At 46.9% G+C, this 27,680-nt stretch overlaps 1 protein-coding gene across 3 annotated transcripts; it reads left to right on the forward strand.

The window, feature by feature from the left end:
* Window positions 1-898: 898 nt before the first annotated feature.
* UBE2J2 (ubiquitin conjugating enzyme E2 J2) lies at window positions 899-17,647 on the forward strand. 3 transcript variants are annotated; one of them, XM_001365300.5, is made up of 7 exons: window positions 899-1,032; window positions 10,025-10,155; window positions 12,153-12,193; window positions 14,324-14,426; window positions 14,547-14,685; window positions 15,566-15,646; window positions 16,431-17,647. In XM_001365300.5, exons 2-7 carry the CDS (start codon window positions 10,025-10,027, stop codon window positions 16,713-16,715), a joined length of 780 nt encoding a protein of 259 aa, XP_001365337.1. In that variant the 5' UTR covers window positions 899-1,032; the 3' UTR covers window positions 16,716-17,647. The 3 variants fall into 3 exon arrangements, with proteins under 3 accessions (XP_001365337.1, XP_007492116.1, XP_007492115.1); XM_007492054.3 differs by lacking the exon at window positions 899-1,032 and adding an exon at window positions 1,067-1,236; XM_007492053.3 differs by lacking the exon at window positions 899-1,032 and adding an exon at window positions 6,161-6,268.
* Window positions 17,648-27,680: the final 10,033 nt, after the last annotated feature.

The raw sequence follows: 27,680 nt of genomic DNA on the forward strand, positions 1-27,680 counted from the left end.
CCTTAGAGGGTAGGGACTGTCTTTCTCCTTTTATGTATCCCTACAACTTGGCCCATAGAAGGAAATGTTTTTGACTAACATCTCACGTAAGCATATATATGTGTGTATATGGAAATGGCATATATTCATTCATACACATTCTGTATAGAAATAATGTGTGTGTATATAAATATAGCATACTCTCGTACATATGCTCTCTTGAAATGATGTAGGTGTATATAAATATACTCTCCTACACGTGCTCTATAGAAATGATGCGGGTATATACTACGTAACACGGTCACTCCTACACATCACCACATGGAAGTGCACAAGCCATTCACACAGTGGCCAGGGGGGCGAGTACACGTCCATTGGTTTGTGGGTGTTTGTAGGTGGGGGATGTGCCCCCCCCTCCCCGACCCCAAGATCCTCCAGGGCAGGGCTTTTGGTCTTGCCTGGGTAGCCCCAGCGGTTGGCATAGTGTCAGGGGCACAGTAAGCGCTCGTGGGGTTAAGGAGAAGGTCGACCCTAGGCACTGGGCACGAGCTCCCAGCTAGGGGATTTGGGGGAGACAAGCGGATGGCTCCTGGGCAGGGACGATGATTTCGCCAAGCTCCGCGCCTGCGCCATAACCCCCTCGTGCCCTGCCCCCTCCCTGGCTCCGCCCCCTCCCACGGAGTAACGAGATGACAGTGTCCTTGGTACCCACGCAGCCTAGAGCGTCCGGGGTGGGGGAGGGGGAGGGGGAGGAGGGGCTCGGCTCGTTCCCGGAAGCGGAAGTGGCTCCCGGCTCGGCCGGGAGGGCGGCCATCTTGGAAGCCGGAGAAGCGGCGGCGGCGGCGGTGACTGAGGGTGTGACGGGCCCGCTCCCGGACGGCGGCGGCGGCGGCGGCTCCCTGGCCCGGCCCGGCCTCGGCTCCGCCTCAGCTCGGCTCCACCGCCCGCCCGCCCTCCTTCCTTCGCCTTCCCGGCGGGCGGAGCGAGCCCGGGCCCGGGCCCAGCGCGGCGGCGGCGGCCCCGGGAACGGCCCCGGCGGCGGCGGCGGGAGAGGTGAGCGGGGCGGGGCGGGGTGGGGTCACGGGAACAATGGCCGGGGTCACGGCGGGCTCCGTGCCTTCCGCCCTCCCCACCCCCCAGCGCACCAGAGCATCCCACTGAGGCCCCGAGAGGTGACGTGACCGTCCGGCCAGTGGTGGGCGCCCAGGGCTTGCTCGCCCCCACCACCCCATTACTGTCCCCACGGCCCAGCCCTGGGTAAGTCGAGTCCCGTGGCCTCAGTTTCCCCGTCTGTCAGAAGTCGGGGGGGAGGGGCTCCGGAAGCTCGGGGCTGTTGTGCGAGCCCTCCCTTTGACAGGCGAGGCCATGGAGACCGGCACGGGGGAACAATTCCGAGCTTGGGGGGGCAGCCTCTGGGCGGGTGGACCCACACGACCCAGACAAAAGTCTCCGCTTGAACAGACCCTACGGGAGCCAGGGAGCAGCGGGAACTGAGACCAAGCATCCTCTGCCCGCCTCTTAATGCCTGATACCGCCCCTACGTCTGGTTCCGTATCTAGGGTTGCCCCCCCCTTCGCCCCCGACTTCGAGCTTCTTGAGGGCAGGGAGGCTGTAAGCCCGCTTTCTTTGTGCCGTGGCCCACAGAAGATGCTTAATAAGTAATCTAGGGAGAAGGAGCCTGAGAGGTCAATTTATCTACCCTGCCCATTTTTCACATCGGGAAGCTGAGGCTCAGAGTGTGGAACAGGTGGTAATAGTAACCAAAGGGGCGATTTGGACCCAAGTCTGCTCACTTAGGAGCCAGGGTTTTATAGAACTTTATCTGACTTAACCAAGGTCACATGAGTAATAAGGATCAGAGGTGGAATTTGTATGGATTTGGTTCTCATTTTTCTGGTTAAAAAACAGGTGATTTGCTCAGGGTCAAACAAATAGTAAGTAGTAGAGTCTGAATTTGAACCTTGATCCTCATTTTATAAATAAAGAAACTTGGGATCAAAGAGAAAGTGATATTTGCCCAGGATCACATAGCTAATAATTATCTAAGACTGGATTTGAACCCAGGGCTTATTGAGTACTAAACAAGCAGTCTCAAACTTTTTGGACTCAGAACCCCTCTACAATGAAAAAGTAAGAACCTCAAAGAACCTTTGTTTATGTGGGCTATATCTATCAATATTTATTGTATTAGAAGTGAAAATGGATAGTTTTAAAGAATAGGATTCATTAAAATTAATAAACCCGGGGCAGCTAGGTAGCTTAGTGTATTGAGAGCCAGGCCTCCCTGGAGACAGGAGGTTTCAGGTTTCTGACACTAGGGTTTCTGACACTTCCTAGCTGAATGACCCTGGGCAAGTCACTTAATCCCCATTGCCTAGCCCTTACTGCTCATTGGCCTTAGAACCTTTAGGGAGTATCAGAAAATAAGGGTTTAAAAAATAATAAACCCATTATATGTTAAGAGTAATATTTGTGAAAAGTAAATTTTCCAAAACAAAAACATTTAGTGAGAAGAGTGGCTTTGCTTTACATATTTTTGCAAATCTCTTTTATGTCTGACCTAATAAAAGACATTTGGTTCTCCTATCTATCTCTTTTTGAGTTCAGTCTGTGATGTTTTGTTGCCTTGATTTGAAGTATATGAAAAAAGGTATGAACATAGTTTTGGCCTTTCTGTCCTGTCTTCTTCCTCCTCCCCCCCAAAAAAGTTCTTAGGGACCTTTGGGAGGACATGGGCCACATCTGAGAACTGATGTTCATGGGCTTGTATCCTGAAGATCTATCCCAGAAGATCCAAGCTTTAGATATAGAAGGAAATTTGGAAGTCACAACCTTCTCATTTTGCAGATGAGACCCAGAGGGGATAGGATGAACCTACAGATCCAAAAGTACCAAGTGGCAGAGCCAGATTTGAACTCAGATCTTCTGACTCCTTTACACTGGACTAGTGGGAAGATTGATGCTACCTGGTCTGAATATGAGCTGTCCCCCTAAAATGAGAATTGTCTTAACAGGAATCTGTAACTGGAGACTCAAAAAAATAAAACTGATTACAAACCACATCCAGGTTTCTCTAAGACAGATGAGGTTGGAGGTGGTTAATGTATGTGTTGAATTGAATGGAGTCATCTAGTCTAACCTCTTTATTTTGCTAAGGTGAAAACTGAGGCCTAGAGAGGGAAAGGACTTGCTCAAGGCAGGAGCCTTTCACAGATAATAAGCGGAGCCCAGGCGGGATTCACCAAAATCTAGTAGTATGTGGACTCTGACCTGTCACATCTGGAACTGAGGATTCTTTATGTTTTTCACTTTTATCTTTCCATCCTTCTTGGCCTTGCCCACTCCCCACCCCCACCCAAAACAAAGCCCAGACTTCCTAAAAACTGTCATCAGCCCAGCACCCCTCCCAGCTCCTGCCTGAGCCTGAGGAAGCCCTGCTGTGTGCACCCAGGATGCCATTCTTACATTCTGGTCAACTTACCTGGCCCTTACCCTCCTGGTTTCCCTCTTGGCTGCCTTGGAAACATAGTCCCAAAGCCTCTTGGACTGCCTTATGTTTTCAGAGAGGGGTAAATGAGGGTGACTGCAGGGTCTGGTCAGTGGATCCTGCTGTTACTCTTTTTAGTGCAACAAGTGGTACCTGTTGTGTTGCCAGGTGCTGTTGGGGGCAGGGGGCATTAAAATTGAACACAGCAATCAGACTTTGGGGGCACAATATATAAGGAAGGAAAAAGGCCTTGCTCCTTCCCCAGAGTTCAGTAGAGAAGATGAGACTGTCACACAGGTAATTGTAGTAAGAGCAGACCAATTGGCACATGGCTGCTGTTCTGTTAGGCTTGTCTTACAGGCCCTGGGGGTAGTTTTACTCCTTCATGGGGGGTGGGGCTGTGTGTGTGTGTGTGTCTTTTATAATAAAATTTGGGGCATGAAGAGTGACAAAAACTTTCCTAGCAGTTCACTCAGTGCTTTCATAGCCCATTTACTTTGGTGAAAGTGGGTTCATAGCTGTCAGAGGAGCCTAGAACTTAGTGATAGAATGGCCCTGCTAGCCCATTAAGTTGACTTGTTCATTTCATAGATGAAGAAAAGACTTTCTCTGGGCTGGCATTCCCACTTGGGTCCTCTGACTGTCCAGTGCTCTGAGCATCTTGGAATGTTGTATTTGAGGGAAAATTAGGTTTTTGTTCAAGTCAGTCCTTTGTGTGCTTGCAACTGAAGCACTCAAGTCATTCACCATTTCAGTTATAGAGGGCACTCAGGGAAACCAGATGAACATTAATATTTGCAGAGAAGGTGAAAGGGGAATATGTTGTAGAAGTCATGATGTATTAAAATGTGGTTTACAGCTTGTGGTTTCTTGATACCATTTTCCTGAGAACAGTCTGAAAGTGAAACGAGCATAGACCAGGTTGTCAGGATGTCTGTATTTTAGTCTCACTTGTGCCACTAACTGGCTACAGAACCTTCTAGGTTTCCTTTGTTTCATGATGGTCTTTAAGGTTCCTTCCAGTGGGTATGTTTATATCTCTGTTATAATGCATATACCTTGTATTTGCATGCATTGATTTAAAAGCCAAAAGATGCATTCTGTTTTGCCTACAGTCTCCCATCTCCAACTGACTTTAAGAAACCTGGTTGTAGCCTATAATCAGTTTTATTTTTGAGTCTCCAGCTGTAGATTCTTTTAGAGAGTTCTCATTTTAGGGGCAGAGCTCATGTTTAGAACTGGTATTGTTAGGGATTGATCTAGATCAGTAGTTGTAGACTACACTGTCTTAACTTGGTGATCTCTGCTCTTGTGTGTTCAGTGATGATCTTTTTACAGAAGATTCCTCAATTTGTATATTCAGCCCCATTCTCTGTTGAGTTACATAAAGTCACAGCAGACTCTCCAGGACAGCTTGAATTGCATGTTCTGTGGGTATCTGACACTCAGAATATCCAAAACGGAACTCATCTTCTTACTAAACTTTCCTGTTACTGACAAGGCACCACCATCCTTCTAGCCACTTTGGCATAGACTTCGCTGTCATCCTTGGTTCTGCATTTGTGAAGTGTGTATATCTGGTCTATAGCCCACTCTTTATCATTTCCACCTTTCACAACTTCCTACCTGCTCTGCTCACCACTTGTGTAGCCACAACCCTATTTCAGGCCCTTGGCACCTCTAACTTGGCCTGTAGTACTCTCTACTCTCTGCCAAGATGATTTACCTAAAACCTAGATCTGACTATGCTCATTAACCTTTAGTGGCTTTCTAACATCAAACATAACAGAAATCCTTTGGCATTCATATCTGTCTGTCATTCTCATACATCCCAGTAGCTACTTCTTAGCTTTCCAGCCCTCTTCCCTTCCAAGTACTCTGTAAGTTGTAAATACTGTCCTCCTTGCTTTCCCTCTGATAGCTTTACTCCATTTGCCCTTCTGCCTTTCCATTGACTGACCTCTGAACACCTTGAATACTTTTCCCCCTCAACTCTGCCTCATACTTTCCCTGCCTTCCTTCAAGCCTTTCTCAGGTGCCTACCCCCATGCCCCAGTGAATGTTGCCCCTCCCATTAGATGTATGCTTCTTGGGGAATGAGTTGGATGTGGCACCTTTCTTTGTATCTTAGCACATAGTCTTGCACATAGTAAGAGCTTAATGTTCTTAATGAACATTGTTCATACAGTGTTCATAACATAATATTTGAGACTTGAGAAAAATCTTTGAGACTTGATTTTTATATATATTTTCATATTGCATATATCTATATTTAGCTGCTTAATATAAATGCATGCATTATCAAAGAATTATGAACTCCTGGCTTGGGAATGACTTCAACTGATAACAATCCCAAGCCCTTTGTGTTCATGAGTTGCTCAGCCCAACTTCCCAGTCCTGAATCTCCTTGAATTTAGCCAAGTTGAACCTTGTATGCAGATACCCAGCCAGATCAGATGTATTTGGTTTAACTTGATGACCTCAATATTTGAGATTGGAGAGAAGATACATTGGGAGCTAGTCATTTCTTGAATTGCTACATGTTCAAATGATTTCTCTTCTGGTGTTCTGCCTATTCTTCTTGTGGCATACACACAGAGTACATTGCATGGTCCCTGCTCTCCAGGAGCTCTTTTATAGGCAGCATGGGTCATAAGTAGTAGCATCTTTACATGGAGTAAGTGTTCTTTCTAGTTTTGACCTAGACAGCTCAGAGAACTTGACACTTGGATCAAATGATTTGAGAGAGGCAACTGGCCCTGGGATGGAGATCCTAGAAGAATTGTCAAGGAAATGAAGTCGGTAGGTGATAGAATTATATATACATACACATATACAAGCATGCATATGTACATACACATGATATTATTTATATTCTTTTTTATGGATTGACTTACATTTTCAGATTATGCTTCTGAAGTATATTCCAGATATAGTTCTAAAGGTCTTGTCGAGCCTTCAATTTGTCCATAGAATAGCCAAAAATACAGTGATTTTACTTGATTTGTATTAATGTTAATTCACGCACAACATCCTTTGAAAAAAATTGAGCGTGAAATTCAGACTATTAGTAGTCAGTTTTGTTTAAAGTATTGATGTATCTGGTCAGAATGACCTTTGTATTAATCTCACTTTCACTTTTGTTTATGTGACAGGTTGTTGCTTTACTTTTCAGGGTGAATAAGTCAATATTCTGGTAGTAGGGAATGGATTCTTTTTGGACCTGCTACCATAATTGTAGTCTTAGCTGTCTTCCATACTAGGTTTGAGTAGGTATTTGCCAATGTTGGTATTATATGAGCTACTCGATCTGTTCTGGCTGCTCAGGTAACATAGTAGGTATAGCCAAGCCCTGTGTGGAAGACTCTGCCCAAGCAGTATCCTGATCAGAATTATCTACATGGAATATGATGGTAGTGGAAGAGTGATCTCATGCCTTCCTTGGGCAGGGAAGAAACTCAGAGAGGAACTGGTAACCTTAGAATTAACCTGTGGTTCCTTTCACCTTTCTTTTTATTCCTTATTGGAGGTACACTGTTTTCTTTCTTTCTTTTTAAACCCATATCTTCCATCTTAGAATTAATACTAAGTATTGGTTCCAAGGCAGAAGAATGGTAAGGGCTAGGCAATGGGGTTAAATGACTTTCCCAGGGTCACATAGCTGGGAAGTGTCTTGAGGCCAGATTTGAACCTATTACCTCTTGTCACTAGGCTTGGCTCTCAATCTACTGAGCCACCCAGCTGTCCCCTCTATTTTAAGACTCAGCATTAAAGAAATGAAAGGAAGCTTTGAGGTCATGTTGTCGAATGGCTTCATTTTAAAGATGAGAAAACTGAGCCCCAGAAAGGAAAAGCAACTTCTCCAAGGTAAGATAAGGGATCAGTTACAGTTAGCCAGGGTCACCCAAACCTTCTGACTCCATAGCCTTTTCATAGAACCATATTAAGGATTCCTTTGGTTTCTAATCTTGAATGTCAAAAACATAAGGAAATAAACTCATGTGAAGAAACAGTTAAAGATCACTGTATGTGGTAAGGAGACTGATCCCTAATTAAAACAACTATTTAGTACTTGAGGGTGCTAGTTGCTGTAGAAGCTTGTAGAGGTGAGTAAGACTGGTAGCTTGGCCTCCAGGATTGATAGGATTTATAGAAGAGATAAGCAGAACCATAACACAAGCTGGAAGGTGATGAATGTGTAATAGGGGTAAGGACAAAGCCCTGGGAAGAGGCCCTGGACAGAAGAATTCTTTTGAGAAGGGGATGACTTCTTTAAGGAGTTGGCTTGAAACTTGTACTTGTGGAGGGAGAGTAGGATTTAAAAACAGAAGGCCTACAGGAGCTGCCCCAAGAAGAGATGGAAAAGGATCAAGGGTTGGAGGAATGGCAAGTAAGTCATGTCTGGCTGAAGCTGTGAGTTGTATGATGAAGAGTTATAGGGGAAAAAAAGGCTAAGAAAGTCAGTTTGGGTCCAATTTTGGAGTTTTGAGTGCCAGGCTGTGGAGTTTGGATTTATATCAGGGAGCTACTGAATATTTTTGAGCAGTAGAAGGGCTTAATTAGAGCTCTATATTAAGAAGGTTCAAGTCACTAGTCTTAAATTGCATTGGAAGGGGGGAGGGACTGAAGGTGGGGAAGACTAGGTAGGAGGTTAATGCAGTCTTTCAGGCCAGAGGTAACAAGGGCTTTTGAATTAGGTCAATAGCATTGGAAAGAAAAAACAGCTAGAGGTGTTTTGGAGGACAGAATCTCCCAGGATTTGGTGAGTGACTGAATTTTATGATCTATAGGAAATTGGTGTTTCCAGGACTGGAGCCCAGATCTCCTGACTTCTTAAATCCAGCGTCATTTTTACTATACCACATCACCTTTGGCTTCCACTCTTCAACTTGAAAAGTCTTTTAGAGAGAGAGGGATTCCATGGTGATTGGGAATACCTTTTCTTTTATAAAGCCTTTTTTGATCCCCCTATTAGGCCTCACTCTCAAATATTCTTTGTTTCATTTGTGTCCTTGGTTTGCTGGAAAAGAATGTGTAATTAATTTCCTTGAGGGCAGGTTTGGGATTTTTGATCCCAGAAAATGAATAGGAAGATGATGATGCCATTAATAAAAATTGAAAAACCAGAAGGAACCACAGGTTGGGTGGGAAGATGATTTCAGTTTGGGACATGTTGGGTAGGGATGGGGGAGAGTGGGAGTGGGTCACAGTCTGTGAAATGATTAGGAAGGATGTTGAGCAGGCATGTGGGCTGGTGTGAATTTTAAAATTTCTCAGATTCTACTTCAGAAGATTTGATTAAGCTATTCCCTATTTTAAACAATGCAGGTACTTGGTCAGGAATGTATTGAGAACTTTAAAATTATTCCACCCTGCTCAGACAGTGCCTTAGGGGAAGATGAAGTTGTAAACTCCTGATGGAACAATGAAAAAGTCCCTAACTTATAGTGAAGCAAAAACCTTAAGCTATTAAGTCTATTTTTAGATCTAAAACTAAAGGGTGCTAAGTACCTATAAAGGTTAAATTAATTACTAAAAGGTCAAGCAACTTACAAAGGGCAAGCTTAGCAAAGAGATGTGAAATACTCAGAAGATTAATCAGAGAAGGTGATAACAAAAGAAGATGTGAACTAAGAATGGACAGTCCTAGGGAAAACGTCTACTGTGATTGGTAGATGTGAAAATTTAGGGGAGGTGACACAAGAGAAAATTTTCTATAAAAGGAAGGAGCTCCAGGTGGAGTTTTTTAGTTGGAGTTTGGAGTTAGTTGGAAGAGCTGGGTCTCTGAACTCAGTTCAGGAGTTGAGGATTTCAGTGAAGGACTGGAGTTTTGCTTGGGACAAATCTTGTGGTGAGTGATTAAAGACTGACTAGTCTCTCTTAAGGCTCAGGCCTAGGTCCTTCATATTATTTTCTCTTATTCTCTCTCCCTTTCCTTAATTCCTTCATTTGTATTAATTAAAATCTCCATAAAACCCGGCTGACTCAGGTATTTTCATATTTGGGAATTTTCCCCATGTTGACCACTTATTTTTTATTTAAATCAAGACACTAAAAATTATCTTTACAGTTTTGGCAATTCACAGTCTTGAAATCCACATTTTTGCGGTTACACTGGGAAACTATTGGAGATTTCTGGTTAAATAGTGACTGGATGGAATTGGTATCTTGGGAAGATTAACCAGGAAGACCTAGGTTGGATTCCCAGGAGAACCTGGAAGCAGGAAAGCAATTAGGTTATTGTTGTCAGAGGGTGAAGAGATGAATAACTGGACTGTGGAGGTGTCAGGGAGAAAGGAATGAAGACATTTTGGAGGAAGAAGTCATAGGAGTTCATGGCAGATGAGCTAAGAGGAAGCAGGGGAATAAAAGAGTCCATGGTGCATGGCCACCTGGGAGATGATGGTGCCAGTGAGTGTGGGAAGGGAGTTGGGAGGGGAGCTTTTAGGAATGAGCTTGTCACAGTAATGGACTTAGGAAAGTGAAATATTGGTACTGAATGACCTGCTAATGAGCTCTGGAGCTCTTTCATAATTCAGATGTTTGTGTTTTTGACAGATGAGCAACAACAGTAATAAGAGAGCACCGACCACAGCAACCCAGAGGCTTAAACAAGACTACCTTCGAATTAAAAAAGACCCAGTGCCTTATATCTGTGCTGAGCCCCTCCCTTCCAATATTCTTGAATGGTAAGGCCCTGGATTGGCTTGCATTCATTAACAAATAAGAAAAGCACTTAGTAATAGCATTGGAAAAGCTTATGTCTCTAGAAGGTTGGCCTTCCTTCTCTATTTTCATGTTTTTTGTTTTCAATCCCAAAAGCTCCCTAGTAGATCAATACATCTAATCTTTTTAATTTTAACCCTTACTTTATGAGAATCAATGCTAAGTGTTGGTTCCAAGGCAGAAGAGCCTAGCAGAAGCTAGGCAATGGGGGTTAAGTCACTTGCTCAGTTACACCGCTAGAAAGTGTCTAAGGTCACACTTGAACCCAGGATCTCTTGTTTCCAGGCCTGACTTTCTCTCCATTGAGCCATCCAACTGCCCCCTTAACTTATCTTAATGTAGAAATAACAAATTTTAGATTTGTTGCTGACTAGGCAAAAATGTAGATGAAAAAGTATTCAGAGTGATATTAGAATTTTCTGCATTGAAAGAAATGTATTACTTTGTTACTGCTCATGGCGTTCTTCGGAAGTCTTTTTTTCTTTTTTTAATTTTTGTTCCGGTTTTCTAGCTGAGGGAACAGAAACAGGAGAGAATCATAGGGTTATAAAATTTTAGCATTGAAGAAGACTTACTGATCCTTAGATTAAACCTCCTAATTTTATAGATAAGTAAATTGGAAGCTTTGGGTGCTACAGGGAATTGTTCACAGTCCTGTGGCTTATGATGAGAGAGCTGGGACTGGCTCCTGTCTGACTCCTTTCCCATCATCCCCTGCTGCCTCTCAAGTGAGTCAGTGTTATAGTAGCCCATGAAACCGGTGTCTCTAGAAATGCCATTTGTAGGAATTGATTCCTTAGCTGAGGCCCAAACCCTCCTACATTGGAGCCTCGTGATTTCTATTACTTCTCATTTTGTACACATGACACTCTATGGGTTGACTATGTCCCTGAATTTTCTGCTTTAGAGGCAGCAATTTGTTCCTCTTTCCATATTATGTTTTGACTTTAAATTGGCCTTTTCTTTACCAGTTTGATGATTGTTTTTTTTCCCACCTTAAGGTAGCCATATTACTTCTGGATTTGTTGCAGGTGATGCTACTCCACATTTAATTCATCAGATTGGCTGTGTATGTGACTGGGAGTAGTTGGATTGTACAAAATCAGTAGGGGAGATGGGTAGAATATTTTTCAGGCTTCCTTTTTTCTGTGGAGACATATTAACCAGCTTGTTGTAGTCTAAATAAATGGAAGAACATATGAATGTATCTACATTAGAAAAAAAAGTATAAACATTCCAGCCACACTTTGATTTCACCTTTTTAAAATGTATCATCTGAAAAGTGACTTAAGCCTCTCATCAGGCATTGAAGAGTTTGTAGACTGAAATATTCATTGGAATTGAACTTTAGTATAACTACTGAGTAAGACCAAATTTTATTAATTTATCTTATAGGACATTTACATATATGATAATTTTATTTAATAGAAGCAAAAGTTCTTTGATGGAGACTTAGGAGAAATGACAAAAGTTGTCATCTTTTATTAGCTAAGATGAGTTAATTTATTTGTAAATTGGCTAAGTTTAGAATAAGTCCTATGATGAAGAAACAATAGGACTCTACAGAGAGAGCTTTAATTAGACAATACTTTGGGCACTTGTACTCTGCTCCTTAAATGCTTTCTTGAAGAATATACAGCAGGTAGACTTTTCAGAGGCTTTAGCGAGGCATTTAATAAGTGTTTATTGCATTGAATTTGTTATTGAATTGAGTGTAAAGTCTTTAAAGCATTTGGGGAATTTTTACCCATTATGATATGAGATCTAAAACAGATTTTTTTGGAAAGAGGCATCTTTACTTTCCTTTATCAGAAGGAGGCTCTATCAGGACTTGCTCTTTTTGGCAAGTCCTACCTGTGGTACAATAGCTGACCAGGCCTGTTTTAAGGCTGAGCCTGGGGCAGCTTTGGGCAGCCTTGTCCTGGGCAGATTCTTGACATTTCTGCTTCATCTCTCTTAGGCACTATGTCGTCCGGGGACCTGAGATGACTCCTTATGAAGGTAAGCAAGCCAAGGCCTCAGTAGGAGCAGCCGCCTGTCTTTCTTCATGCTTCCAAGGAGGTCACTCTGCTAAGTATCCTTTCTATGGCCAAGACCATGCCCCCCTCTTGCATTGCAGCTTAAGGAAACTTGGCACAGGCTTTACTTGATACCTATATATCTAATATATCTACAAGTTCTAAAGAGACTTATTAAAGTTACTTTTTTAGTAGACATACTTTTATTCAACTTTTTAATTTTTTAAACTCTTAACTTCTGACTTAGAACCAGAACTGTGTATTGGTTCCAAAGCAGAAGAGGAGGGGTAAGGGCTAGGCAATGGGGGTGAAGCAACTTGCCCCCAGGGTCACACAGCTGGGAACTGTCTGGGGTCAAATTTGAACTCAGGACCTCTTGTTTCCAGGTCTAACTTTCTATCTACTGAGCCACCTAGCAGCCCCCTCAATTTTTAAAGGTGGAATTTAAAGGTAATAGAATCTTGGAGTTGTGAGAGACCTTAGTGGCCGTCTCTTGTCCAGGAAAGCATCAGCAGCATTCCTGACACAGACATCTAGCCTATCTTTTGGAATACCCAGTAATGGGGGGGAGCTCACTATTTTACAAAGTGGTTTATTCTGTTTTACCTTTGTTAGCTTTTCCTTATATTGGGATTGCTTAACCTATCTCCCGATAAAAAGGGGTGACGGAAAGAACTGACTTCAATGAATGGGATAAAGCCATTCCTATGAGCAAGTTAGGCACTGTGGGAAGAACACCTTCAGATTTTGGCTGACTGTTGGGAAAAAAATCTTGACAATTAGAGCATCTCATTGCTGCCTTGGAAGATAGCAGGCTTCCTCACACTAGAGGTCTTTAAGCAGAGGCTGAAGGAATGGATGAATGAATGAGCCAGGCCTGCTTAGAGGCATTTCCTATACTAGTACTGGCCTGGCCTCCAAGATCTTTGCCAGTTCTCCTCAGATCTTTGAAATCCTGGGCTTCCATGTGTAAAAATGGGCCTTCAGTTCCCCCCCAAATTTTAATCTTTACACATGGACTCTGAAAGCCCTGCCCTAAAGTCCCTGGGAACCCCTAAGAGCCACAGTAGCATTTTAGGGCACTTCAGAGTAATTTACTGTGGAGGCATTCATAGGTATGCCATCATGTATTTATGGAATACATAAATTAGGGGCAGGTCAGCAGAGTTATCAGATGAACAAACAAGAAACTTCCAGGTAGCATATTATATACTTGTTATATTATATGTACACATTGAAACTCAAGGAGATCATGAAGGTTGGGATGACACACAAAGCTTTGTTCAGCATTTGGACTTTGGAGTGACTAAGTAGGAATGGGATTGGTGGGCTGGAAAGGAGGATTTTCTTGGTGTGTGAGGGTAGACAGAATGATCATAGAACTTAGGGCAGCTGCTAGAGTGGGGTGGGAAGTGTGGGAGAGTACAAAATGGGGTGAGTAGGCCTGTTGATCGGCTACTTTGGGCAATGTCAGGAAAAGAGCTTTAGGGAGCAGCCTGTGACTTGGGGGGCTGTATTTCACTATCTGGGAATACACTACCAATATCTAGCCAACTGAGTTCAATGTATTTTGACTTTTATGGGCCAGCATGGTGAGGAGTAAAATAAATATTTACCATGGGATCTCCACCAGCCTTGTTTGTTTTGTGGAGGGCAGTTATTCCAGAATACTTCTTTAATAATTTTAATAGTGCTTATTGTATGCCAGGCACTGTGTTAAGCACTTTATAGTTCTCATATTTAGTCTTCACAAAAATCTTGGGTAATATTTTACTAATGAGGAAACTGAGGCAGACAGCAGTAGAGTGTTTTGCCAATAGTTACATAGCTAGTAAGTACCTGAGGCTGGATTTGAATTCAAGCCTTCCTGCCTTCAGACCTGGTGCTACCTAGCTACCCTAATTGTTCTCCAAGTTTGTCTAAGATGTGAAATAGATATTTTCTGTGCAGTTAGATTGAGGTCCTGACCAGTGGGCTCATCTGCATTTGGGGAAGATGTAAATGATGATTCTTTTTTCACATTTTGTTTGCAACAGGTCTGTCTTTCTAAATTCTACAGAGAAAATTTCCCAGACTACTAAAGAAGTTATTCTTGGCTTCTGTTTTAATATAGGTGGCTATTATCATGGAAAACTAATTTTCCCCCGAGAATTTCCTTTTAAACCTCCTAGTATTTATATGATAACTCCCAATGGAAGATTTAAATGTAATACAAGGTAAGACCTTACCCTTGTCCCACCTGTTGTCGTTCCTGCAGTTGTTATCTTTGGGAACCCTACAGGGGGCATTGTGTATACATTCTATAAATAGATGTCTTTCCTTCCCTTTTTGGGCAGGTTATGTCTTTCAATCACTGATTTCCACCCTGATACATGGAATCCAGCTTGGTCAGTCTCAACAATCCTGACGGGTCTTCTCAGCTTCATGGTGGAAAAGGGCCCCACATTGGGCAGCATAGAAACTTCAGACTACACAGTGAGTTTTTAGGAACATAATCAAGATGTGTGTGGTTTTGAGATGGAAAATGGGGTTGTGAATCAGCAGTTCAAAGTAACCAATCCTATAGTGTGCTGGGCTGGAAGTTCCAAAATTGTATAATGACAGTTGCTTCCCTTAAAGAGCTTCCTTTAAGCCAGAGCCATGTATTCTGATGGTGAAGATCATCTCACTCAACCACCTTCATTCTCTCAGCCTCTCATTGATATCTAGCCTCTGTTGGAGGGTTGGTTCTGGCCATGGGGTAGAGAAAGCTTCATGAAGGGAGTAGTCACTTGAGCTGTGGGGAAAGAGGTCTAAGGGCAGAGGGATCTGTCTGAGGCAAGGGGGAGATATGTGCAAGGACCCAGAGTTGGAGAAGAGCAGAATGAAAATTGAGAACCAGCTGTTTATCTAGAGCACTGAATGTTAGGAAGGGAAGACCTCCAAGTCAGTCTGGGATGTAGAGTAGATTGTAAGAGGCAGTCAGGGCCCTGGATCATCCCCAGGAAATCATGTGGCAATTTTCTTACCTGTTTATGGTATTCTGTCTTAGAATAAATCAGTGTTTTGGTTCTTAGGCAGCTAGGTAATGGGGGTTAAATGACTTACCCATGTCCACATAGCTAGGATGTGTCTGAGGTCAAATTTGAACCCAAGACCCCCTGTCTCTATCCACAGAGCATGAAGATGGTAGACTGCTCAGTTGATTTAATTGCGGGGAACAACGGAGCCAAATGTTAGGCTCTATTTTATTTATGGCTTTCTACAGCATTGAGATGGCAACTTTTAGCTGAAAAATAGTCACTTATTAGAGTGTCTGAAAGTTACTGTGTGATTGAAGTTTTGTTCTTTAGCTAATATTTTTCTTTCTTGGCAGAAACGACAACTGGCTGCACAGAGTTTGTCATTTAACTTAAAAGACAAAGTATTTTGTGAACTGTTTCCAGAAGTGGTGGAGGTGAGTGCTCCTTAAAAATGGAAGAGAAAGTTGGGAATAGGTTCTCCTTCCCTACAAAAAATTCTAGGCTAGGAGGAAAGAGGTGGGTCCTGGAGTGTTTGCTGTATAGCTACAAAATCAGCAATCACCCTTCCTGAGGAAAGAGCCTCCTGTGGGCAAGTGCTTTGGGCTTGGGAGCCTGGGAGGCTTGCACCTCCTTCTCAGAACTGTTTGGTTCTGTGCTCTCTTTGTCATGTCATTTGATTTGATCTCCTTTGGTTCAGGACATGTTCCTGTAGAGTATAAGCATACCTGTTGCTTCTCCTGGGGCCTGCAAGCTGATGGCAATAGTAGCAGAGAGAGAACATCATATGTGGTGACTTGTTGTTTTAAAATGCCAGTAGTTAGGAAAATCAATAAAGAATTATTAAAGGCCTCACCAGGTAGGCACTGTGTTAAACTCTGGGTATACAAATATGAAAAAAAGGCTAGAATCTACCCTCTGGGAGCTTATAATCTAATGGAGAAAGAAGACCCCAAAAGGAAAGAGGAGGGAGGGAACTTGTAGCTTGGGAGCACAAGGGTGTCCCATGGTCTTGCAGCTTGGGGAGAGAAGTGGTGGTCTAATGAGGGGAAGCCAGCTAGGCAGGTGGAACACAAGGGAGGAGGCTATTCTTGAGACTCTGGAAGAAGAGGGTGCTTGCTGGGACAGACACACTTTTCTCTAATGAATCATTGTTCTTTGAGTAGCTCTTTAGCTTCTCTGTGTAGGATAGTAATTTATTATTTGTCTTTCTTTTTGTAGGAAATAAAACAAAAACAGAAAGCACAAGATGAACTCAGTAGCCGACCCCAGCCCCTTCCATTGCCAGATGTAGTCCCTGATGGGGACACTCACCATGGTCAGAATGGGCTTCAGCTTCTAAATGGGCATGTGCCGATGGCTGGTCCCAATCACGCGGGCCTACAGCAGGCCAACCGCAACCACGGACTCTTGGGAGGCGCACTGGCCAACCTCTTTGTCATAGTTGGCTTTGCTGCCTTTGCCTACACAGTCAAGTATGTTCTGAGAAGCATAGCCCAGGAATGAGCTGCACGCCAGGATTCCAAGACCTTGGTCAGAGCAAAATGAGGGAGACTCTGGGTACCAGCGTGTGACCCTGGGACAGATGACAAACAAGCTGGGTCTGGGCCTGCTGGGCTCCTGGGGTTTAGTTTTGGAAGCCTTTACAAAACACAAACAAAGCCAGACCCCAGAGCGGGCACAGCTGGGATCCGAGAAATATGTGAGAGTCTTGAATTCCTGTCTTCTTAACCTCCCTGTGTGTCTGTGGCTGTAGAGCAACTCAGAGCGCTGTGGATGAGAAGCAAGCGCTCGTAATGCTCGGTTTCTTAGCACGGGCCCCTATTCAGTTTGTTGGACCTGTTTGAAGTAAACACGTTTTTAATTTTACGTAATTCGGTCGTTCAAAAAACCTGAAACTCGATGCCTAGCCCATGTTGTACGTAATGTTTTTAGTTTAGGTGAAGGACTTTGACCTGCAATGAGACGGAAGTGGCCAGTAGTATCAAACTGGGGAGGGGGGCCTGGGGGACTCTGGGGAGGGGGGTGCTCCTGGTGCACTGTGCTGCTACGGAGGAGCCTCACTGCTCTCCGTCTGATCGCTGATCTTCAGCCATGCTTTGTGTTGGCTAATTGGTTTTTGGGGTTTTGTTTTTTGTCAAAATGGATGTCTTAATAAGGCTTAGGATGAACTCTTTAGAAGTTCAGGTAGCCAGTCAACTGTTAGTCGCTTCTGCTGGCCAGTGACAAACTTGTAGACTAATCCAGGGCCATCATTGATTTATCTCAGCATTTTTAGTGTGTTTCTGTTCACTTAGAATGATAAAAGAAATGACTTTTAGGAAAGAGTATTTTTCCTTCTATACCACCCCCCTCAAAAACGTGAAATTAAGATTCTGTTTTTGCTTTCTGATCGCAAGATGTCATTGTTTACTTAAATAAATCTGCAGAGAAACTGACAGGCTGCCCAGAATGTGTTGCATTTGTCCCAAACTTCCTGGAGGGCTTGTAGTGGAGAGAAGTAATAGATGGTGTCTGGTGGAGCTGGGGCGGGGAGGGGTAGAGGAGGGGAATTCTGGACTAGCTCATGTCCAGATGAGGATCCCCTCCTGCCACATCTGCCTTGCCCCATAACTGCTGAGCTGCTTCTTACTTCAGGCAGTTGGCAAAGCCCACCTATAACCCACATTGTCTCCTGCCAGTATCTCCCCTTCATGTAGGTAGGTAGCCCTCAGATTCATGGGTTGGCTCAGAGGCTTTCTGCTTCTGGGTTCTTGGTTCAGAATTGACTGAGAAGGTAAAAATTGCCCCTTTTTGAGGGCAAGAAATCCTGTCCTATGCACAGGGTCTTTTTCCTGAAGGGATTCCAACAGAATGGAGGCCTTTCTCAGGCTTCAGACTTTTCTTTATCCTGCTTGATTCAAGTATTTTGACTTGGTCTGGAAGCAAGTTTGATGCCCTTTGCAGTTGAATGTCCCAGGTCAACCCCCGCCCCATGACAAGACTCCCACCTGTGACGAGAAGTCTGGAAGGAGTTGGCATGGTCTGCAGAGAAAATATTGGCTCCACAGCAAGGGGCCTGGGCAGGGCAATATTTGTTCTGGGTACCCAGTGAGCGTCCTAAGAGTGGACTTTTCCTTGGGCTGTTGAAGCACAATTGAACTCTGGGGTCTTTTCTGCTTCTGGGGCATGCTGGGAAGTAGACATCAAATTGTATCAGAGCCAGCGAACTTAGGGAATTGGTTATATTCTGGGACCAGTTTTGTCTGCAGGTGACCAATAGGCCAGTACTAGAGTGAAGGAACTGTGAGGCCTGCTGCCTTCTAGGGATGATGCAAGAGGAGAGGGATCTCAGAATAGCAAAAACCAGAAATGAGCCTTTGACTGTCTTTGGTTTTTTGATCATCTATTCTTGAATTTACTATTTGTATTGCCTAATTTGACCTTGTGCAAAGAGCGTCTGTCTTTGTTTCTAGGGCTAGCTCGGTTTTGGTCTGGGCCTTGGGGGAAAAGATGCTTTGGTATGTGTGTCTGTGCCGAGTCAGGGGGAGGAAGAGCACTGCCATTTTAGATTCTGAAGATGGTTGGACTAATGGGCCAACCCGTTAGGCCCATCCTCAAGTGAGCTTGTCACCAGATCTCAGGGCTCCTCCACCTTTGTTTCCAGATATGCCGATGGAATGACCCAGCAGGAAGGCAACACTATTGTCTTCAGTAAACAAGGCAGCAAAGGTGGAAGGATTATGAAACTAGGTGGTTCACTGATGGTCACACGGGGGTGTGGGTGTGGGTGGGATTGGTACTGGTTCTGGGTAATGACAGGTCCTAGAAGTGAGCCCCTTGTACCTGAAGACATTGCTGTGCAAAGAGTGCCTCAACTGGAAATGCTAAAACCACCTTCACCACACTATCATTTGCTATTGCTTCCCACCCTTGTTCTGTGCCACCCCTCACCCCCTCCAGTGGTGTCTTCCATCTCCGTTGCCCTTTGTTACCTAGGAGATGAGGGAGAAAGAGGTCCTGATTTCACTGGGGAATTTCTCACAGCCCAGCCACTCATACACAGGCGTGTCTTAGATGGGTTTCAGCCAACAAACAAGGAGCCCCTTGAGTCCAGCCTGTGGAATCTCTGCTTGTTGTCAGGGAGAAATTGATCCTTTTTTTCCAGACTGAAATATTGCCTACAACACTAAGGCCATATATTATCCAAATGTCAGAAAATAAAGTGAACTTCCTTTTTTTGCTGATGGAACCATTGGGGTTCTGACCCTTGTTCTGATCTTCTTGGAGCCCGAGAAGGGTTTGGGTCATTAGGAAATGGGCAGGAATGGTTTTCCCCTCCTCGTAAATCACTTGACTCTGCTTAGTTTATTTGAGAGAATCACATGTTTTTGGGCAGTGGTGTACAGTTTAATTTTTTTCCTTGATCTCTTCATGGGAATAATATATCCTGTTGCTGGGAATAGCTGAGACTCGTATGCAGGTTAGAAGTGACTGCATTATAACGTCTTTCTTTAATAAAAGAAGAAAAGTCACAGAAAATCAGATTCTGGGGAGCTGCATGTATGTATGTATGTATGGGTGTGCTGATGTGGTGGTGGTTCTCCCCTTGAATTTAACCTGTGGATAAGATCTTCCTGGCCTTCAGTGTGTGGATGTGGAGTATTCAGAGGTACACAAATCCGACTGTCGGTCTCAGGCCAAAAGAGCAGCACTTTCTTTCTCATTTTCTTGAGTTCTTAAGGAAGGTCTTTTCTCTGGAGGAGCTGGGAGAAGCTTTGGGGAATTCCAGTTGAGACCCAGGCAGGATGGCAGCTCTACCCATGATCGATAATTCTTGCCTAGGCTGGAGGTTTTTCCAGTTGGAGTTGAATGGTTATCTATTGGGCTGAAAGAGAGGTGGCCCAGCAGTGTGGTTTTCTTGTGTAATCCCACTGTCCAGCAGGAGGAGCACAGGACGGGATGTGAAGATGGAATGGCCCTAGTGCATTTACTGCTCATTAGAACAAGAGAACCCAATTGAGACCTGGAATTGGGGTGATTTACTGTAATTCCAGCTCCTGTCAAAGGGAGCCAGTGGGTGAGATGAAGCCCTGAGGTGTCCTTTGTAGTCCAGGGTCCATCAGACAGAAGACGCAGTCAGGTCTTGGGGCTTGAATGTCCTGTGTCCTAGCACCTACTTGGGGGGGGGGGGCTAGGATTGGGATATGTCATGGGATGGCATGAGAGGGAAGAAGGAAGGGACCTGTGGTAGAGGTGTCTGGGGGTAGTCCCAGGGCTTTTTGGGAGGAGGGGGAACCAGGATATGAGGGTGGAGCACTGGTAGAGCTCAATTGGTTGGTTGGTGAGAGAAATCGAATAAACTGTTTTCAGGCACTGTGCAGCTGTTTTCGTGACTTGAGGCAGGGAGAGAGTTTGCTGTTTTAGGGCTATGGCTAGATTCATCCTCAAATCCATCAACACAATTCTGTGGTTGGAGCTTGATGTTTTACTGAAGGGCTAAAGAAAAAGGTCTGTCCTGAGACCAGGGGTCATTCTGAAGCCTCCTGTCCTAAAGTACCCCAGACCCATTCCTTTGGCCCCCTAGAGGGACATTGGGTTCTCCCAGAGCAATCCAGCTTTAAACCTCCCTCAGCCCAACCTCTGTCATCCTCGAGTCCCAAAGGACCAAGTGTGAGGCTTCTGATGGATGGGAATTGAACATTTCTGGCCTGACCCCCACCCACCTTGTTGACCTCTGGCCATTTTCACCTATGCCACTGGCATGCAGCACATGGATAAATCCCTGAAAGGATGAGTTAATTAATTTGCCCCTGGCTCCACTCATCCCTCTGACTTCCCCAAAGAAAAGGCCTTTTTCAGCAGATGTGTGTTAACCCCTTTAGATTGTAAGCCCCTTGAGGGCAGGAACTGTCTTTGCTTTTTACGGTGGTATCCTCAGCATTTCACACAGTGCCCGGCACATAGTAGGTGCTTAATAAATGTTTATTCATCTCTGTAGTTTTCTGGCCCTAATTCCTGGACATTTCTGTTGAATCTTAAATTCTCCACATGCCCAGCAATGACTGCAGGAGAGTTGATTCTGGGCTTTGTGTCTGAGTGAGCTGTTCTTTTTCCTGGTGACAAAGGTTCTTGCCTCTTGAGAGCCATCTTCATTGATGTTTGCTCCTGCTGGTAGGCTGGTAGAAAGAGTGATGGTCTGGCTTTGGGAGTAGCTTCCTGTCCCCCTACCCGGTCTCTGTTAGCCAGTCTATCTTCTGGCTGGTCCACAGTTGTGTGCCTGACTTGGCAGGCTCTTCCCCTTTGCAAACCTGAAGAGGATGCAGGTCACCCCGAAAGCCCATGCCTCCCCAGTGACCAGAATCCTGTTTGTTGTGCAGCACTGTAGGAAAAAGCATGCCTTAGGCCCAGCTTGCATTGCCAAGAAAGGTTGGGCATTTGACCCGGAAATTAGAAGCCAGCTCAACTATGACAACAGGGCAACCTAATTGCTGAAAGCCTGTGCCTCAAGGGATTGGACTTTTCAAATAGCCCATTAAGGGAAAGCAGGAGTTATTAGATGGCCATTGTCCCCCACTGAATAGCTGCCAAGCCGGAGACCAGAAGGAAGGATGTAGGGTGGCCCAGAGTGATTAACTAAGGCAGCCTGGGGCTGGAGGCTCCAGTCTGACCAAAAGAATATGGCTTTGTGCTTGTCCAGCGCCGTTCTTCCTGAGTCCAGAGGCTGCAGACACATAACCCTATTGCCCCAGACTCCTTGGGGAGCTGGGATCCAGGTCTGCCCGCCTCCTCCTTTGTGCCCTTGTGCTTGCACTCCCCTGAGGCTCTCTGTAGGACACGATAACTTCCTGGATGCTCCCTTTGCCTAGCACAGTTCCTGGCACATAGGAAGCACTTGAGTAAATTCCCTGATTGATTGGTCAGTTGGTTAGACAGCAGGTGGACTGGAAGGAAATTGTGGACGTCCAGCTATTGGTATGTGGATGGAAGGGAGCAGGTTCTGGTAGTAGGTTTCCTTTGGACTGGTTGTGAAGAACCGTAGGAATTCTGGAGGACACTTTGGTGGTGCTGGGATGGGGGAGGGTGTCTGTCTTTTCACCTTCCACTTATGTGACTACATGCCCTCTGCCGGAGACCGCAGCCTGGGCAGCCTGCTCAGGTCCCCCCAGGATGCAGTTTGGGTGTGAGGGAGTGTGTGTGGAGGTAGGTGGTGTGTTCTGTAGCTCTGCGGGGGAAGGAAAGCCATCCACATGGCACGGATGGAGTCGGGGTGGCAGTGCTTCATGCCCAGCCCTTCTGGAGGCCAGTGTTCAGACTCACAATGGCAAAGCCTGCCCCCTTAGCAGGGAGCATCCCAGCCTGTGTCTGAAAGGCCCAGATCTGCTCCGGCCACTCCTGCACCAGCTCCCCAGGCACCAGCCATCCTTCGTTAAGCTTTGTTGGTCAAGGGAGTTCCCTCCTGGGTCCCCAGCACCAACCACGGCTTTCCTCTCCATCTTGTCTGAGAGCTTGTAGAGGAAAAGGCCTGGACCTGCCACCAGTTACTCCTGGGGAGGAAGCTCCCTCTCCCCTGCCACAGGGACAACACTTCGGCCATCTTTGGAGAGTGGCCTGGAGCGGCCACGTCAGACACGAAAACCGGACCCTGCCAGTCACATAGACCCAGGAAACCCCAAAAGGGCATGTGGTTGTAAGGCTCCTCTACTTATCTTATTAATGTTTTTCCATCCTGTGTTAATCTAGTTTGATATGACTATCCTAGAGCTCTGATCGACCAAATGACTTGTGTCCCCTTTGGGTCAAAGGGGAGGCTCAAACCCAGGTCTGGGGGCTTTTTATCCACTTCACAGTGGAGACTCCCTCCTTCCCTCCTCCCTCCCTCCTTCCCTCCCTCCCTTCCTCCCTCCCTCCCTTCCTTCCTCCCTCCCTCCCTTCCTCCCTCCCTCCCTCCCTTCCTCCCTCCCTCCCTCCTTTCCCTTCCTTCCTTCCTTCCTTCCTTCCTTCCTTCCTTCCTTCCTTCCTTCCTTCCTTCCTTCCTTCCTTCCTTCCTTCCTTCCTTCCTTCCTTCCTTCCTTCCTTCCTTCCTTCCTTCCTTCCTTCCTTCCTTCCTTCCTTCCTTCCTTCCTTCCTTCCTTCCTTCCTCCCTTCCTCCCTTCCTTCCTTCTTCCCTCCCTCCCTCCCTCCCTCCCTCCCTCCCTCCCTCCCTCCCTCCCTTCCTCCCTCCCTCCCTCCCTCCCTCTCTCCCTCCCTGTCTCCCTCAATCCCTCCCTCCCTCTCTCCCTCAATTCCTCCCTCCTTCCCTCTTTATATATAACATTTCAAGGTTGGCAAAGCCCTCTTTTCATACATTAATTCTAGCTAACATTTACATAACGCTTTAAGGTTTTCTCTTCACATTTATCTCATTGGGTCTTAACTACCCCACGAAGTAGGTGATATTATTATACCCATTTTGCTGATGAAAGATTTGAGAAAAACCACCAGTTAAAAAGTGACTTGCCCTAGATCACATGGCCATTAATTGTCTGAGGCAGGATTTGAACTTGGATCCTCCTGACACCAGGTCCATCAAATACTCCCCTTAGCTCACTAAGCTTACAAAAAGCTCTTGGATAGATGAGGAAACAGGGTGCCCCATCCATAGTCATATACTTAGGAAGTGTTGGAGGTGGGGATTTGAACCCAGGCATTCCTGAGTCCAGGTCCAGCTCTCTTGGCTGGTTATCTTTATTCAAGGCTTGGGTTTGAGTCAGTTGAGGAAGGACTTCTGGCATGATTCTTTCCTGGAGTTCCTAGGATGCTGTGCCCTTAGCTCACCATCCCTGGCTTCCTGGACACCAGTGTGCATCTCCAGGCACGTGTGGCATGCCAGGCACTGACAGTCTTATCCCAAGTGATAGAACTCTGGTGGCCGGAGGTGGAGACTTTCACTCCCCTCTGGTCTTCTCTAGGCTTAGAGCCAGCCTCAGAGGGCAGGGTTTTGTCACCTGGTTTTGTGGCCCTGAATTCGAAGGTAGAGAATCCTGGGTCTACCCTGGGTGCTCTGGGGCAGACACCAGACCTCCTTGTCCTTCCTTTTGTTGTCTGTCCAGTCCACGCTTCCTTCTAGCCTGCAGGCAGGCTTCAACCCATCTAGGCCTCCACCTTTGGAGCTCTAAAGGGAAGGAACCCATTCTGGGGGGCCCCTCCTCTTAGGTAGGGGTTCTGGGATTCTCCTGTGCGCTCCTGGTAGAGAAACATGACCAGATAAACAGAAAAGCTAGAAAAAAGGATGGGGAGGGGCAGGCCCACACACTCCCCCAGGAAAGTCCTGGGGGAGACAGCCGCTGCAGTCAGGAAGACCAGAATAAAAAATGAACCTCAGACTCCTAGCTGGGTGACCCTGGGCAGGTCACCTCCCCTTGGCCTCAGTTTCCTTAGCTGTAAAATGGAGATCATAATAGCATCTTGCAGGATGTTTGTGAGGACCAATGAAAGCATCTTTGTAAAGTCTGGCACTAGTAGGCACTGAATATACTTGCTACATTTGCCCATACATAAACTCAGAGAGAGCTGGGGGTTTCATGTGGGAGAATCGAGGATTATGGGTAGAAGTGCTGGGAAAAGCTAACGGGCCTGGAATAATGGCTGGAAAATAGGGGGAGTACTGGGCAATCAGGCTGGAAAGAGGGTACCCTCTGTCTTGGGGTGAGTGGGAGAGCTTGTCTGGGCCAGACACGGGGTGCGAGCACAGCAAAGGGGCCACTCAGTGATGCAAACGTGGGATGCAAAGAGAAAAGTGGGAAACGGGCTCTTCCCCTTGAGGGGTTGTCCTTTGGGGGTCAGGCAGGGATGGTGCTCCTGATTGGCACGGAGTGTGCCATGCTTGGAAGCGGTGACAGTTTTTCAGACAAGAGGCTGACAGATCTACAAGAGCCTGCCTAGGACAGGTAAGGTTATGGATCAGAGATCAGGGGAACTAAGGCTCAGAGAGCTTGAGGGACCTGCTCCAGGTCACCCAGCTTCCAAGTGGCCAAAGTGGGATTGGAGGGCTCCAAGTCTTACCCACCCTGCAGCATAAACTCTCCCCACAGGCTCGGCTCTCTCCAGGGATCATGTTAGGGCTCCCCCCATCTTCCAGGCTGTGTGTGGGGGTCTTTTCCCAGTTTGGTCATAGAAAAGAAGACTGAGTTAGAAGTCAGGGGCCTGAGTTCATTCAGCCCCTCATTCCCTTGGGGACTGGGTGGCACACCAGCTCTGAGCCCCAAGGTTTTGGGGGGCTCTCTTTGAGGAAGCCTTCAGGAACCTCTCCTCCTTGGTCCCTCCTTAGCTGCAGTCCCTCCTGTCAGGAGAAGCCTCCCCATCATTGAGCTGCCCCCCAGAAGTGGACAGAGGGCAAGCTGAGGCCGGATGACCACCGATGGACCTACCTCTGGCGTGTAGGGCTCGAGGGACACCTGGGATCTGTCCCTTCACACTCTGGGCCTCGGAGTTCTCATCCAAATGACAAAATTGGATGAAGTGGCCCCTGAGGTCCCTGGCAGCTCCCCTCTGTGCCCTGGAACAGCCAAGTTCCTTCCTCTGGGTTCTGGGGTGTCCTCAAAGGGCTGAGGTTTCCAGTCCCCTCCAATAGCCTTTTTACAGCATTACTAGCAGTAAGAGGAATCGGGGTCCTCCTCTTGTCCTCTCCTGGGGGTTAGGGCCTCCCCTTTGGGAAGAGGCTGCCGCCAGCCAACCCTCCTCCCTCCCCTGGCTCTGCCCCTTCCTGACTCTCCAGACATGTGCCTTTTGTACCTCATCCCTCACCTTAGAAGGGCAGGGATGGACTTTGTTTGGAGGGCACCCTGGCTCCTATTTGTGAGCCTGGCCCATGGGGACTTTTTGGTTTCTTCTAAAACCCTTCCCTTTGGTCTCGGCATCTACTGAACTCAGAAGGGCCAGGGCTAGGCAGTCAGGGTTAAGTAACTCACCAGCTAGGAAGTGGCCACATTCGAACCCAGGACCTCCCCTCTCCAGATCTGGCTCTCGCCCCCACTTTATTCTTTCATCCGTTTATGCTTTTGATCTATTGATGGAATGGAGCGGGATTTGAATTCGAGTCTTCTTGACTTCAAGTCTACCTCTGCTCTCGGAGGCTGAGGGACCAGCAGAGCCTTTTCAGCCCTGAGATTCTGCGATTCTCTCCCTCCTAGAAGTAAGGGAAACTCCTATCGCCTGGGTGACTGGGTCGCTGTGGCCACGAGGTGGCGCTGTGAGCCCACGAGGCCGCCGGGCCGGACCTCCCCACAGCCTTGCTGGTTTGTGGTGGGCCTTCGCTGAAGGGAGACAGCCCTCTCTAGGGCTGGGGCACCCACGAGGAGCCTTTGGGGGACCCCTCACTCCCCACTGAAGATACGGCTCCCTGGAGGAAGCCCCGGCACTGGGGCCATAGTGGTCTCCAGGCTGGCCCCTGTCCGGCGCGGGGTTCTGGGTGACTGGGAAGTCTCCCTCTCTTCGGCCCGCCCAGGGGGTGGGCCGAGCCTCGGGCCCCAGATAGCGGGTCGGGTCGTACCCACTTTGCAGACGGTCCGCTGAGGCTCAGGGTCTCGCCCGCTGGCACGAGCGCCCTTTCCTTTTGGCCGCCGGCGGGCCTTCCCTAGCCCCCTCGGAGGTGTGGGCCAAGGGCCGTCCTGAGGGGCTGGGAGGCTCAGTGGCTAGAGGGCCAGGTCTGGGGGCGGGGGGAGGCACGGTGCCCCCGATAGACGCATAACTGTGCTATAAATAGTCTGGACTCTCGGACCCGGGAAGGGTAAAAAACGAATCAGTGCCGGAGGCTAGATTGGAACCCAGGCCCTCCCCTCTCGGAGCCCCGCTCTCCATCCACCACAGTTTTAATTCGAAGATGGAAGGTGAAGAATGAAACAACAACAAACCCATTTCGGAAGCACCGGGCTGACCTCGGAGGAGGGGGGTGCCCCCGTGCCTGCACGTCTTACCGGCAGTGCCCCGAGTCCGTGCCTCTTATTTTTACAGAAAAGTAAACTGAGGGCGGGAGGTCACACAAGTCCGATAAGGGCAGAGGGAAGGTCTGAACGCGAGTCTTGGGCTTCCAAAGCCAGCCTGCGGTTCACACCGGGCCATGCCTGGGATGGGGACAGAGTAAAGGAATGAATGAATCTCCTCCCCACACGCACACACCGGGGGACTAGCTGGGAGCGGGACGGAGGAGGCGCCTGCCTCCCTCGGGCTCAGCCGAGTCTCTGGGTGCCCGTCGGGCCGGGCGGGAGCCCCCTCGGGCCGCCGAGGTGCCCTCTGACAGACGGGGCCATTAACATGTCATCAGGTGCCTTCTGACAAATTCAGGGCTCGGCGGCTGCCACTGGCCAGGGCGGGGGGGGCTGCGAGGGGGGGCGGCAGGAGGCGCCGACGGAGGTTAAATATTATTAACAAATAAAGCCGGGCGCACAGCGAGGCTGGAATGTGAGCTGGGGGGGGGGGGGGGGAGCTTAACCATTGAATGGCCCGGCCGGCAGG

Source organism: Monodelphis domestica, chromosome 4 (assembly GCF_027887165.1).
Source record: "Monodelphis domestica isolate mMonDom1 chromosome 4, mMonDom1.pri, whole genome shotgun sequence".
NCBI lineage: Eukaryota > Metazoa > Chordata > Mammalia > Didelphimorphia > Didelphidae > Monodelphis > Monodelphis domestica.